This window comes from Crocodylus porosus, unplaced genomic scaffold (assembly GCF_001723895.1).
Source record: "Crocodylus porosus isolate Cpor-Errol unplaced genomic scaffold, CroPor_comp1, whole genome shotgun sequence".
In the NCBI taxonomy this organism is placed as follows: domain Eukaryota; kingdom Metazoa; phylum Chordata; order Crocodylia; family Crocodylidae; genus Crocodylus; species Crocodylus porosus.
Window position 1 is genome coordinate 1,191,691 of NW_017728929.1, and position 15,087 is coordinate 1,206,777.

The 15,087-nt window shown below is 43.7% G+C and overlaps 1 protein-coding gene across 3 annotated transcripts in view; it reads left to right on the top strand.

Moving 5' to 3' along the window:
• The first annotated feature begins 4,928 nt into the window (after positions 1-4,928).
• Positions 4,929-15,087, top strand: part of DGKD (diacylglycerol kinase delta) — a 59,339-nt gene continuing 49,180 nt past the window's right edge. The window contains exons 1-2 of one of the 3 annotated variants that reach the window (XM_019542894.1): positions 4,929-5,547; positions 6,142-6,222. In XM_019542894.1, the coding sequence (XP_019398439.1) occupies positions 5,455-5,547; positions 6,142-6,222 (174 nt within the window). In that variant the 5' untranslated portion in view covers positions 4,929-5,454. Of the gene's footprint in view, positions 5,548-6,141; positions 6,223-12,181; positions 12,559-15,087 lie in introns of those variants that run through there. The other 2 variants (XM_019542893.1, XM_019542895.1) reach the window with 2 other exon arrangements.

The following is a 15,087-nucleotide window of genomic DNA, read 5'->3' on the forward strand; positions in this document are numbered from 1 at the left end:
GGACGATTTTGGTTCTTTGTCTGATGCTCCACAATTTCCTGTGAGAATATATTGGAAATAGAGATTACAGAAGCAAAATTTAGTTTGGAGTAGGAATAAATTGCCCCTACTAGTACGCCTTGATCCCAGCTTTGAAATGGGTCACACTTCTCTTCCTGTTTCTACACTTAACATAATTTGGAACCCACTTTTGTGAAAGTAGTCGTGCTAGGCTGATAGCTGACACTGTTCAGCCCACTAATCAGGTATTGTAGTTCCAGATAAAGCTAATTAGTTTATTGCATGAAACGTCCCATCTCCAGTTGTAACCAGTGCCTTGGGCTTCAGGAAAGGGCAGGAAACTTCCACCCAACAGTGGCCCATAATTCTGTATAGAGAGGAGAAAAAGATGCCTCCTGGCTCTGATATGATCAGTGGACACCCAGAGGCATGCAATTTGATCACTTCTGTCTTAACATGAATGATGCCTGTATCAGTGTTATCATTGAAAAAGTAATTCAGATACACAGTGTGTGGCTTGCTGACCTCCTGTTGCTTTGTATTGGACCAACTGACAATCCGCTGTATGAAATAGTACTGGCCATTCTTTGTTTTAAAATATATCTGTCATTAACCTAACTGATTTCTTGTTCTTGTTTTATGGGACAGTGTGAAATGGAGGCATTATTCAGTACTGTATCCTTGTGGTGTAAAATGTAAGTCTTTTTCTGGGTGCTTGAAACTTCCTGCTGATGTCAGGGACAAAGCTTTGCTGGCTGGCTTAACTCTTCTCTTTTCAGAGCAACTGCTCCTTAATCAAATTAGAAACATATTATTTCCTTTCTGTTTCAAACAGTTTGTCTGTCTGCTAGTAAATGGATGTCTTCTGCAAGAAATTCACCCTTAAAATCAGATCTGGCCAAATCCAAAGGTACCTAGTGAAAGGCTACTAGGACCCTGCCTTCTGACTCTCTTATTGGATCTTTACCTGGTATTTGATGGTTTCTGCTTTGTGACTTGTTATCTTACACTGTCAGTCTGTTCCAGCAACCTTTTTATGCTGCCTCTTAATAAGATAACAAGGGGTTACTGATGAACGTAACAGCAAGACAACATCAACTAAATCTGAGGGAATACTTTGTTCTTCACACTGTGCAGCCAGCCAAATGGAATGCCTCACTGCAGTATGTCAAAGAGCCAAATAACGGAGCTGGATTGAAAACAGAGCCTTGATCATTTTAGGACCAACAATAACATTTGTGGTTATTCTCAACAGGATTCAAGTAATCAACGCTCCTGTTGTTTCAGGGTATCAGTTGATTGCCACAGTGGCCAGGAAGGCATCCTCATAACAAGAACTGGACTAGAGTCTTTTTTTTCTGTAAGAAAAGAGTTTTTGCTTTACTCTGAAGCAATGCTTGTCAGTCATGACTGAATGACCAGTAGGCTGGTCAGTCTTAGAAAAGTTTGTGGGGAGAAGAAAGAGTTGCTTTGATTTCCCAGTTTCTCTCCATTAGATGTCAGTTACTTGCCTGGCCCTGTTCCCAGTAAGTTGCACTTACTGGCATTCTCCTGTCAGTGAAAAGGGGGAAGAGTCATAGTTTCATAGTTGTTAGGGGTTGGAAGGAACCTTACAGATCATCAGGTCCAGTCCCCCTGCACTTGGGCAGGAAAGGCTGCTGGGATCAAATGACCCCAGCAAGATGGCTGTCAAAATGCCTCTTGTAAATCACCAGGGTGGGTGACAGTACCACCTCTGGGGGGAGCCTGTGCCAAACCCTCAGCACTCAACTTGTAAAGAAGTTTTTCCTTATGTTGATCCTGGAGTGATCTTTGATCACTTTGTGCCCATTATTTTTTGTCCTCCCCCTTGGTGAATAGATGCTCCCCCAGGTCCATTGGTTGTAAAATAAAAAAGAAGAAGAAGAAAAGCAGCGATGTCAGAAGAGTTCTATAAAGTCATCTTGATCTTATCTCCAGTCCTTTCCGCCCAAACCCACTAGACTCTTGACTGAGCTTCATGCTGTCCTATAAATAGAACAGCAGCTCTCGTGCAGAGATGGGCTGCTCGAAACCAGAGGCTCATTCTTTCTGGGCAGGGTGTGTGTGAGAGAGTATGAGCTGCGCAGGGCCTTTCATGTTTCAGTTAGGTAGCGGTGAGGTTTTCTATAGATAGTTACTGGCAAGTGACATAAACTGCTCCTTCCAGGAGGGGCGAGGTGACCACCGTGTCGGGTTGTGTTTCTGCTTTTTTTTTTTTTTTTAAAGCAGCTTTATATTAAGGAGGAGATGGAGGAAGGCACGTCTCCTGCAGAGGTGAGTGACCCTGCAGAACTGAGGGAGCACCCTAAGCTGACTGGGAAAAGCGATACCAAAAGCAGCAGGAGTGAGCTGACCCAAATGGCAAGAGCTGTGAGAAAAAGCAGAGGTGCCATTCTGTGACAAAGTCGCTTGCGCTTTTATGGCGGGCTGGGGAAGGGATTGAGCCAGCCAGAAGTGCTGCCTGTGCCTGGGGAGAGCAGGGCTCAGCTGACCCCAGAGCAAATATTTCTTGGAACAGAAGAGGGCCTTGGAATAACCCTCTTGGGTGTTTTGGTCTGCTCTGGCATTCTTCAATTAGGCCCCTTGCTTGAGAGCAAGCACTGTTATTTGGGGGGCTCTGCATCCAGGGGCCCATTCTCTCCCAGATGTCAAAGTCAGTGTGTGGCATTGTTTAGTGTCCAGTTTTTTCCCCTCGGTTTCTGTCAGAATCTCATGGATTTTTCCTTCCTCACTTGGTGCCTATTCTCCTAACCACTGTCCTTCTGACCATGATGGACAGCAGGGGATTTCTTGCAAAGTCAGTCAAATGACCACCTCAATTTCTAGCTTTGGTGCATTATGATCTCCATGTCTGAGCCCCTTGTCTTACATACATTTATCTCCATACTGCCCTTGAGAAGTAAGGAAGCATTATTATCCCTGTTTTGTAAATAGGAAACTGAGGCCCAGAGAGACTAAGTGACTTGTCTAGGAATGAGATAGAACAAGATATTTCATCCAGATCTCCCAAGTGACTGGCTTCACCTTGCTCTGGCTGCTAATTGTGCAAGGTGGAGATACTGCAGACTGATTGCAGATATTCCAGCTTCAGACCACCATCACCAGTTGATCACAGGCTTGCTGCATGACAGGGTGTGGGTCATATTTCTGCGTATTTCTGCACTGTGCTGAGCTGATGAGGAGGAACAGGGCTCCTCAACTGCCATGAGGTTTCTAATTATCCTGATCTTCTGATCTTGTGCTTATGCCCCTACTGGGACATAGGAAAAATAGATTTCCAGAGTGCCTTTTAAAGCTCCCTTTTAAGGATGTGGGGAGCTGGGAGGGAAGTGGACTTGTCATCCGTTAGGGCTCTGGCTTTAATCTCACAAGTTGCAATTGCTTTTTGTGTTCCTGAAAGCACTATGACATGAAAGCGCGAAAGCTGGCCCTGGCAGGTCGCCTGCTGTTTCAGCCAGCAAGGTGGTATGGAAGAGCGGTGTTGGTCAGGCCCTGCTGGCTGAGGACGAGTACTGGAGAGTACAGGCTTGACTCTGCTGGTGTGGGGGTAGTTGAGAGTGGTCTTCTGGTAGAGCACAGTTATGCTTATCTATCTCAGTGGATCCAGCTGCTGCACATGGAAGGACTGGAGTGGCCCAGTTGGAGGTGGCAGTTTACAAGGGCTTAGAGATAGCAGACCCACCTTTTGTCTTCTCTGTTGTTGGTTGGAGGTATTAGTGAGCTCACTAGCAAGCTATCACTTTTCTCTTTCCCTCCAGCCCAGCAGCCGAGAGAGGTTTGCCTCCATTCCCTCTTCTTTCACTACAAGTCTGATGAAGCATTATTCGGGAACCTATTCTTTTCCCATTGAGCTTTCATAAAGAGTGTTAGGATTGCATTTGTGGGTCTCTGTCTGATTTGGGGTTAGCTTGACCTAGCGATAGGGAAACATGTACTGGGTCACACGGATGTTTCTTCTTATACTGTGCTCAGCACTTGCTTTCCAAGCACTTTTTGAGGAAACTTTGACTTTGAACTTGGCAAAAGCCAGCATGTGGAAAGTATCACAGTCTGTAGCTGTTTTATAAAATGAGGATGAACAGTACAAATTTACACTGCACATGGAGCGCTGTAAAAAGCAGCCTCAGGATCCTTTAAAGGATTGGTAGAGAAATAGGAAAGCTATGGATCAATAAGGGGCATATTCCCAATAGCATTCTGCTAGGCTTGACATGAATACAGCAGTTGATTAGTGAATGTGCAGAAAGGATTATGGGCTTTTTTCTTAACTGATAGCTATTAGTTGACTGTATTCCATTTTGAGTCTGTGTCTTGCATAGAGAGTTCTGGTGTATTAAATGCATCATTTTTCTAGCCTGTCATAGGATTATCAGAGCATTTGTTCTTTGTGTCTTAACAGTATGTTAATGGACTGGACTCTGTCGCTGGTGGGTGACTTACTGCAGGTTATATTTGTTTTAGTGAGGGGAGGGGATACCCTGGGGCATTGAGAAACCGTTTCTGCCTGCCATTTTGGGACACTGGCACTGACCTTGCACAATCAGTGAGTTCAGGCTGAAAACTTAACTCTGATTTTTGTGTATTTTTAAGACACAGCGTTGAGCTTATTTTAGTTTAGCTTTTGGTATCCGGTGTCTGCCCTCAGTTGGGGAAATGAATGTGTCTGATGAAGCGAGATGAAACAAATGTGGACTAAATATGTCTGTGTACTCTACATATGCAAAATATGTGAGTGAATGGGTGGTGTTTCTGTACTTCTATGTCAGTCTAACTGTGGAGTGGTGAAGAAAACCTGAGGGCTGTGTGCAGAGACAGTTTTGGCACTTCAGCCCTGGGAAACGGCAGCCAGCCAAAGAGTGCTGCAGCAAGGCCAAGAATATCTGAAAAATATCAAACACTGAAGCTGGAGACTGTTCCTGCCTTGCTCTTGTTTCCCTCTCCTGTAGGCCTTTAGGTTGCCTCCAGTGCTAGTCAAACGCCAATAGCTTAACAGAACAGGATTGGATGGGGCTTGTGGCATATATGTGTATAGTCAAACTGTGCTGAAATCAGAGCTTCAGCTGGGGTTTGATCTCAAGGATTGTGACTATTCCACATTCTGTATCACAGTGAAACCTTGAGAAGATCACCAGAACAGACCTTGGATCTGTGCTTCTGTCAAAATTTGACTATCAACAGACAGGGCTAGAATTGCATCCCCAGATGAACAATGCTTTCTCTCGCAATCGGGTGTTGATGAAAGACCTGCTTAAATAGATGCATGTGCGATGTATTTCCAGGAGAGGGCACTAGGAATATTATTATCAAACTGAGCTTTCCTCTTCTTTATCCTCTTGTCGTATGTGTGTTGTGAAAGGGGCAAAAAAGTTGTCAGTAAACAAAGTTTCACCTTGTGTTTTTTCTCTTGGTTCCTAGACTGTTATAAAAGAAGGGATGCTAATGAAACAGACCAGCTCATTCCAGCGCTGGAAGAGGCGATACTTCAAACTGCGAGGACGGACGCTCTACTACGCAAAAACTGCAAAGGTGAGATGCAGTTTGGAGGAGGTAGAAAGAGGAGATGGAATGATGGAGGCATGTGGATCTATACAAGTAGTGAGTCCTCAATCTAGGATGTAGAGCAGCTGCACCTGGAAGTGTCTGTCTCTAAGTTTTGTCACGGTTGAAAACTCTGTTTCTTGTGCTTCAGTTTGAAATCCCTTGTTCTTTTGTAATTAAAATATGACAGTCATACAGGAATCTGCCAGTGATGCTGGGGATCATACCTTCCTCTACATTCTCTACTGAACTCTTTGTCCTAAAGACAGGATTCTGCCGTATTGAAACAGAAAGGAGAGGACATGAATGAATAAAAGGACTTGGGTAGCCTAGCATTTGCCCTAATGGATCTGACCTGTCATCTGTGTTATGAAATATCTTGATAAGAAAGGCCAGTCTTCAGGGCCTTTAGTCTGGCTGCTTTCACAAACACTAAACCTACAAAAAAAAAGACATCTAGTGAAGAAGACCATGCGGTATTTTCTAGAAGGGAAAGCTATAGGCTGGCATTTGGATGTGTCTCTCAGTGGCTATGTGTCTTACTCACCTGACCCAGTGTTTTATGTTTTATGTTTTTTCCAGTCAATTATATTTGATGAGGTGGACCTGACAGATGCTAGCGTGGCAGAATCAAGCACTAAGAATGTCAACAACAGCTTCACGGTAGAATTTATTGCTTCACTTACCATCTTCCCTGTATCACTTCCCTCCTCCTACCCCCTTATTCCTAAGACTGGGTGTTCCTAAAGATGTTTCAGCTGCTTGTGGTCCTCTCACTGGGTAAAGTGCACTTCAGCCATTATTCAAAGAGCAGCTGTTGTATTAACCAAGCCACAAGAAGAAGGTGATGGAAGTCAGTGTCAGTCAATAGGTGGTTTAGTTAACTGCAGAGAGATTCCATTATTGCCTGCTGTTAGTTTTAGGGGTGTCCACATAGTGATATGTAAAACTGGATCACTGTTTTATTGTGTGAATATGGTGTTTAATGCAAGAATATGATGAAGGTAGTATTGTGGCTCAGAAGTAGAAAAGTCAGGAAATATAAATGTACGTTTATAAACATGTGTTTCCTGCAACAATCGTAACTTGGCCCCCTGTGTACATGAAATATTGTGAGTTACTGTATGTGGTGCTAGATTTATGCTGTAAGAAATGCCCTTATTCAGCCCTTTAAAGCCACAACAACTTTATTGGGTGCTTAGTGTTCTTTTATGTAGTAAGACAGACAAATTTCCTCCGTTGAATAAACTACAGATTATATTTGGTGGTCTGTGTTACACAAGAGGTCAGACTGAATGACCATGGTAGCCTCTTCTGGCCTTAAACTGTGTAACTATATACCTATGTTGTGATGAAATTACAAATTGGGGTGAGGCAGACCAAGAAGGGATCCTACAAGGTTCAATGCCAGATTGGTTTAATACACTTTTGAGCAACTTGGAAAAAGGAGTTAATTTTAAGTTTCCAAATTTGCAGATAATTAAAAGCACTGTATAAAATACAAGAAGACGGGGATAGGTTTCATAAACTCACAGAACTCCGCATGCTTAAACCTGAGGCTCTTGGCAATAGATGTTAGTCCTGTCCTGTTGTACCTCTTCTCAGTTGCATCTAGTTGTGGCATAAACCCTGGAATCTGGTTAAATTCTAGAGATATTTTAGGAGAGGAAGTGTCTTCTAGCCCTGTGCTCACAGACTAAGAAGAGGCCCAGCTACATCTGTGAATACCAGCCCCATTCTGAACATCAGCTGTGGATGGCTCTTTCTTTTCTTACCATACAGAATAGTTTCATGATTTCTTTATAGGACAGAGAATCAAAAACACCTGCATTGTAATTTCAGTGCCAGCACTTATTCTTTCTGTGGCTTTGAGAACATCCTCATTTGTTTCCTCATCTGTAAAATCAGATTAATTTTGCAGGTAAAACTCTAGTGAGCTTGTACAAGAGCAAGAAACTCTCCTTAATACATACAAATGCCATGTGACTGAAAGCTAAAGACACATCATCTCAATTCATCAAAACTCTCTCCAGGGTTCTGTCATCTCTTAAGCCATGTAATACTGCTGAGGAGAAATGGGTTCAGCTCAAAGAAGCCATCTGTCAAACTGCACTGGACTCTTGTGGTACCTTGCATCGCAGCTCAAATGACTGGTTCGATGAGAACTCATCTGAAATGATCCTACTCATAGAACCGGTCAGCTCTTCTTAAAAATAAGTGTGACCCTAGCCACACCAACTTGCAGGCGCATCAAGAGATCCAGCAAAAGGTCAAATATACAATGAGATGTGACTGAAGAGACACGCATGCGATGTACGGGGGCATCAGGAAAACTCTCGGACCTGTTCTGAGGAAGACTGCCCCTTTAAAATCCTCCACAGGTAAAGCCATCAACGACTGCAAGAAGCAGATGGGTTGAATTGGTGGGTTGAACATTACTCAGGACTCTACTCTCACGAAAATGTGGTCCGTGACTCCACTCTCAATACATTTGACCACAAACCTACCATAGACTGAGTAGAAAAAGCCATTGATCAGCTTGCTTGTGGTAAAGCCGTAGCTGTGATTGCATACTGGCTGAAGTTAAGTGTGGGAAATCCATCCATCTCCTCTATTTGCATGAATTAATATGTATGTGTTGGAGTGAAGGTGAATTTCCTCAAGAAGTATGCAAGCATAGTCACTCTGTACAAAAACAAAGATGATATGAACAACTGCAGTAACTATCATGGTGTATCCTTACTTTGTTTCATTGGGAAGCTGTTCACCAAAGTCATCTTGCTAAGACTACAGACCTTGCAGACCTGAATCTACCCTGAGTCTCAATGTGGTTTCAGATCCAGTCGATCCACAGCAGATATGATATTCTTTTTGAGATAGCTACAAGAAAAGTGCCATGAACAAAGAAAATCTCTTACATAGCATTTGTTGATCTCACTCAAAGTGGTGTCAAACAGAGCTGTGTCTAGCTCTGACGCTTTTTGGGATTCATATGCATTCAGTGGCTGTTCAGAAGGAGTTATACCTTCAGGCCAGATCCAGTGAAAAACTCTTTGACCTCACTCGTCTCAAAACAAAAACCTGAGAAGTTCATGTCCCTGAAATGCTCTTTGCTGATGGCGCAGCGATTGTTAAGCATTCAGAGGTAGGACTGGAAAGTCTCATGGATCACTCTTCTTCTGCTTGTGATGATTTTGATCTGAACATTAGCCTAAAGAAGACAGTAGTAATGAGTCAAGAAGTTGACTGCCCTTGTGAAGTTAGAATAAATAATAAAAGCCTGGAAGAGGTTGAAAAATTCACTTACTTGGGCTCCACCATCTTACAAAATCTTGGCTTGGAAGTCACAATTAATGCTCACATTGGGAAGGCAAGCAGTGCCATGGTTAAACTTCAAAAGAGAGTTTGGAAAAACAGTGCTCACTCTATCGACAAAGGTGTGTCCATCTACAGTGCTTGCATACTTAGCTCTCTATTGTACAGCAGTGAGACATGGTCTCCTTAGGCCAAGGAAGAAAGAAAACCAACTAGTTGTGTCTACTGTATCCTGGGTATAACATGGCATGACAAAATCTCCAACTTTGCTGTTCTGGAACGGGCCAAGATGCCCAGTATGTTTGTGCTCCTGAGACAAGGACACCTCCTTTGTTTAGAACATGTGAATCATGAGCAATGGCCAAATCCCCAAGGACTCTACAGTGAGCTGGCCATTGGCAAACATCAACTTGGAAGACCCAAACTCTGTTTTGTTGATGTCTGCAAGAAAAACCTTTGTGAGCTGTGAATTGATGGCCAATGCTGGCAATCAGTCATTTTGGACCACTGCAAATGGAAAGCGAGCCACCATGAAGCAGGGCCTATGTTACTTCGAGATGGAGAGGGTCAGTGATGAGATAGAGAAAAGGTTTCAGAGGCAGGCAAGACAAAATGGTACTCGGCAGGCTGGCACAAGCTCAACCACGTTTGTATGTGCAACTTGCCAGAGGGTCTGCTTGTCATGCATCAACTCCTCAGTCACACAAGAAGCTGTGGTAGTACCCAGTAACGCCCCAAAGGCACAGTCTCCATGGGTTCCCAAGACTGGTGGCTGCCAATGAATATATGGCAAATGGAGGACATCTTTCATCTTTGTCACTGGATGTTTTGTAGAGAGAGAAGGGAATTATAAATGGCTTACACAGCTTTCTGCATCCAAGCACAGTAGTGAAGGAGGAATTACTTCCATGACTGGCACCAGATCAGCATCAGGCCTCTGCCTTCCCATAGAACCAAGTATGCAGTAGAAATAGTGTAGCTCTTGGGAGGCAGGCAGATGGCAATGTATACTCTCCCTGGCTCATAGTTGCTCCAGGAGGACTTTAGAGTAATGTCTCACCTCTGTGCGTTTCTGTTTTCTGTCTATTGAGGTTTGTATAGAGGTTGGACTGTGGTTCACACTGAGCTATAAAAAATACTTGCAAATCAAAAGGTTGGGAAGTTTCTGTTACTGTTTGGTCTGCCACATCAGTAGTCAGTGCTTTGGATTCCTCAGAGCCCTACAATTTTCTCTCAGTTCTCTTTGTGAACACTCTCTTTCCCCCTCTGCATCTTCCCAGCTCAGTTCCCTCCAAAATTTAGAGATTTTGATTCCATTTTAAAAGTGCACTGAAAACTTTTCACTCTTTTAAAAATCAAAGCTAACAAGCTTTGTTCAAGATATGAGACCTCGCATCTAGTGTTGCATAGTAAAGGCGGTTATTATTATATGTCAGAGGTTCCATGTGTTTTCACTCTTCTGATCTGCTAAAGACTTAGTGCTCTTTCAGAAAATATATCCAGCCTCCAAGAAGCTATACTGCTTAGGGCTAAATGTTGCAATGCAGAGTTGTATTTCGCTTGTTCACATTTGTTCAACTCATATTTAGCATGATCTCTTCTCTTTTGGCTATTGCTCCATATTACCATTAACATTAAGGTTGCCATCTACCTGGTCGACATGTTTCTTGACTCCACATCTGATTTTGGGGCTCCACCGACTATTTCGTAGACTGTTGTCTCTTTAGCTCTCAAGCGACCTTCTCTAGGACTGCTCGGTGACCTATTCTACCTTTTTAAAGAGAGCTTCGACTGAAGGTACCACAGCCTGGATCAGCTAAGTGTGAGCTGCTTGAGCACTTTCCTGATTAGTGGGAGGGATATATTCCGTCTACCCTTTCCTCTACTGAGACAGTATGTGGGGTATTGTCACAAGATGCCATCCCTGATCTGTGAAAGAAATATGTGTTTTGTTTTGTTCTTCATACACTGTGTTCTGTCTTTAAAAGAGTATGATTCTAGAGAGAGAGAAGCACTACTGCAGTATTTAGGGACTTGTATCCTATTGCAGCCAATGGCCGTAGTTCTAAAGACCTGTGGCTAGGGTTTGGTCCTGAGACACCACTCTCCCTAGGCAGTCTTTTCTTTCTCTTGAGCTGCCCATTTGGTCTCAAATGGATTCTTGCCAGCACCTATACATTTTCATTAGCCTGGCAGCTTTGGCTGACATCTCTCACTAATATTTATCTCCCAGTCTCTGCCCTGCTGGGCATATTTGTGCAAGATGCTGCATGAAGGGGAATTCCACTGTTTGACCTCTGAATAAGACATCTTGGTTCTGAAACGCAGTCAGTCACCAAGGTCCTGTCTGGCTGCCTTGGGATACTCTCTCCAGAATGCTTGCTTTGACCTGCTCATAACCCAGGGCCACCATCATATCTAGCTTTTAAGTCTGTGGGCAGTAGTGCCATGGTGAAATGTCTTGATTCACAGAAGATTCACAGATAGGACAACTGATGCTTAAGCCGCTGTTTGACCAAGCCTGCTAAAAGTCACTAAGAAGGCTTTAATGGGGGGGAGGTCATCTCCTGCGCCTGAGAGTCAAGATTTGTATATCGTATTGGCACAGCAAGTTCAACCTTGCTGAAGAGACATTCATGCTTTCCCTACTGCTGGGCTGCTGCCTCCTCCTTGAGAGTCTGCTCTACTTTCTGACCAGCCTGAGCCTTCCCTCCAAGTATTGTAGGTATAATGGGGCAGAGCTACTAGTCCACAGCAGCTCAGTGACCCCTTCCTGGCAAGTGTGCAGTCTGTATATCCCATCACATGACAGATAACACAAGTGATTCTGAGAGAAAAGCCAAGCCTGAAATTAATATAGCATGTATTTCCAGGAGAGCAAGATACTGCTGCCCCAAACCTGGCCTGGACACTAGGTGAACCATTGGTTCTTTCCTAGCACAGAACTTGTTTTTTGTGTCGCTTCCAGCCATCAGCTCTGGAATTGGTTTTCCAGTTTTTTCCAGCAGACAGTTTTGTCTGGAATGTGTCTGGACTTTCACCCTGGTTCAAGTGACTTTTTACACACATTTCAACATCAGCTTCCCATCTCAGCTGATTCAGACCCTTGAGATTCCACAGACAAAAGTTCGCAGATGTCTGCTGTATGATTCCTGTGTGCTGATGCTGCCGTTAAAGCTGCTTGGAACTAATGCACACACAGAAAAACCATAAAGCTGCCCGTAGCCATGCTGCTGGCCCCTCCTCAGCGGTGAAAGTCAGCTTGGTTGAGGTGGAGCTTAAAATCCTGAAGTCCATGAACCCTTCTGTGTTGGGAAGTACCTCTCTGCTCTGCCACAGACAGGAAGCAGCATGTTATTACAGTCAGCGCCTGCCTCCTGGGTTCACTGCCAGCAGAAGCAAATCTGTCCCAGCTCTTCCTCAAGCAGACGGCTAATTAGTTTGTGGAGAGCGGACCTCAGGGAGTTTGGCTGCAGAGAATATTCCTATTAATCTCCTGTCAAGCAATCTATCTTGTTTTTTCTGGGGGACGAGACTGGTCCAGTCTCTTTGGTTCAGAGGAGGATTGAATGCAGGTCTGCAGCTTTAAGACAAGACAAGTGATCCGAGTTTGCTGGACTGGGCATTGAAAAAGGCAGCACTTAGTCCTGTATAACAGCCTACCAAGAATTCAGATTGACTGATGTAAGTGCATGCTTCAGGCTCTCTAGTTTGTAATTGGAATAATATGCTATTCTTCTGTGCTTGGTGTGTAGTACATGTTCTGTAGAACTGACTGGGCGTGGGGAGCGGGAGTTGTTGCCTGTACAGCCACTGGAAGGTTTGTATACATAGGTTAACTACTAGTTCTGCAATGCTGATACACTTGAACCTGGGTCAATGGGGAGCAAGGGAATCCAGGTTACGGTCATGTTTTACTTCTGTGGATATCTTATCTCTTTGGGAAGGACTAAAAGGAGAGATAGGAGCTGAAGGCTCAGGGGAGAGGTATGCGGAATCACTTTTGTGAGTGTGAATGTTTTCTCTCTTGAGGGACAGACTAAATGGGAAAATGTGGTCATTGTCATTCCCCAGCTACCCCCTCTCTAGATCCATGTTTGATGACTCCTGTTTCTGCTAGTTACCTTCTTTTTACTGTTTTACCCTAACTTAATCAGGCAGGTAAGATGACTGCACTTGTCTCATGGAATTGTATGGATTTGAGTGTGTCCCCCTGAGAGTGACATTTACTTAGGATTTTCTTCTCTATAAAAAAATAAAATAAAATCCAAACACATGCTTTTGGGTTTTTTCTTTTAACTTGGGGTAGTGAACATGTGTGAACTATCCTAAAAGGCAGTGAGGACATGGCACATTCATTTTGCCAAGAGGTCATTTTGCTAAGGTTAGCCCTGGTTGGGGCACAACAGGGTACTTCAGTGAGTTTACTTTCTAGTAAAAACTAAAGCGTTGTGCTTTCACTGCTTTTTGCCTAAGGCTAGGTCATGTGTTGGATATCCTGAAGTAAAAACCGTATGGATGTATGTATATTATCAGTGAAGGCAACCCCCAGAATGTCCTGTAATCTGTCAGTGGAAATCATATATAATATCTGAAGAATTTAGGACTGAATGAGTTGAGATGCAGAATTATTCCAGCTGGCTATCAGGCTGTATGTCATCTGGCTGTTTTTTGGTTCAGTAGCTATGTTTCTGTAAGGCATTGCTACAGCAAAAAGAACCAGGATTAGAGGTTACTTAGCTGGTATGAAATATGAACTCTGAGGAAAAACATGTGACCTCTTTTTCTCAGGAGAAGAAATATATAAGAACTTTTTTTTCAGGTTCTTTGCAGGAAGTCAGACTCAGTCCCTGGGCACAGGGACTGACATGAAGTGTCTGGAGGAAGCTAAAAAGAAGTTAATGTTGCCTTCCACTTCCACAGGCTCCCCAGACTGTCTGATCTGTACAGAACCCTGGATAATACGCTTAAAGGACTAACCTGGCTCATTTCTGTGGGCATCCCTGAATTCCCCAACACAGGGACAGCCTCTCAGACAGTAGCCTCCAGGAAATAACTAGCAAAGTACTGTGGGCAAAGAGCATGGGGTGGGGAAGAGGTTTCCTATTCCAGTTGTGTTGGAGGTCACTTGTGTCAGGGAGTGTCAAAACTTACTGGGCTAGATCTTTACCCCCAACCCCATCTTTCTGTATGCAAATAATCATGGGCTTTGCATCAAGGAGACACTGGAGAATGAGAAAGTGGGGATTAGAACAGAGTCTAATGAATGGAGGGAAAGATTTCCTACCCATCCCCTTTAAGATCTCTTCTATTAACTGGACAAGATCACCATTCTCTTTAAGTACCAGGCTCCCACAGGGATTGTTGCCTTTCCCACACTCGTGTGTGAAGAATAAAAAATTTCTATGTGATTGTATTAGCATGTTTAATCTCTCTGCTAACACAGGTGGCCTTTCAGAGTTTCCTGTCTGTCAAAAGTTGTGAGCAACTAAAAATAAGGCTACCATCTGGACTGACTGTCTCCATTTTAGCAAACTAGTGTCACTGGTTTTTACCATTCCATTCAATGCAGGTCAGTCCCCAGTTCCTTTCACTACCATTCCAGTTGCATACTAATATGCTGCCTTAGTCATTCGCACACCAAACCTCAGTAACATTTTTCTGTTGGAGAACAGCCCTTGGTAAACAGGCCTTTCTGAGTCGCTGCTGGCCAGTAAAAATAGTCTTTTAAAAATCCTTTCCTGTGTGGGATTCCAGGACTTTAATCTGTTCTATTGCTGGAACTGGTTGTTAGTCTGTTCATAGAGGGCATACACAAATCCCAAAACTAGCCATTTAAGGAAGGTCTGTGGAGGTTTGCTTCTAACAGAACTGAGGGAGCTGTTTGTCCCTGCTGCAATGCTGGGAGAGATCTGGGGATTATGGGAGCACCTAAAAGTGTGCTAAGTACTTTTCAGGCAGGTCAGGTGTGATTATCTGACTTGAACTGGGGGAAACTGGTGAGATGGGGACTTGGAAAGAGAAAGCTTGATGTTTGTAAAGAGATTTTGTCCCTGTAGAGGTACGTTTACAGAAAAGGAATTTAGTGCCTGTTCCTGCCCTTGTGCCTGAGTGCTGACACCTTTTTGTATGAAGATTTGTTTGCTTTCTGGTAACCTTAGTGCAGTCTACCTGCCTTTCCTGAGCATGTAAATGCTAGCCTCTCACAGCCTC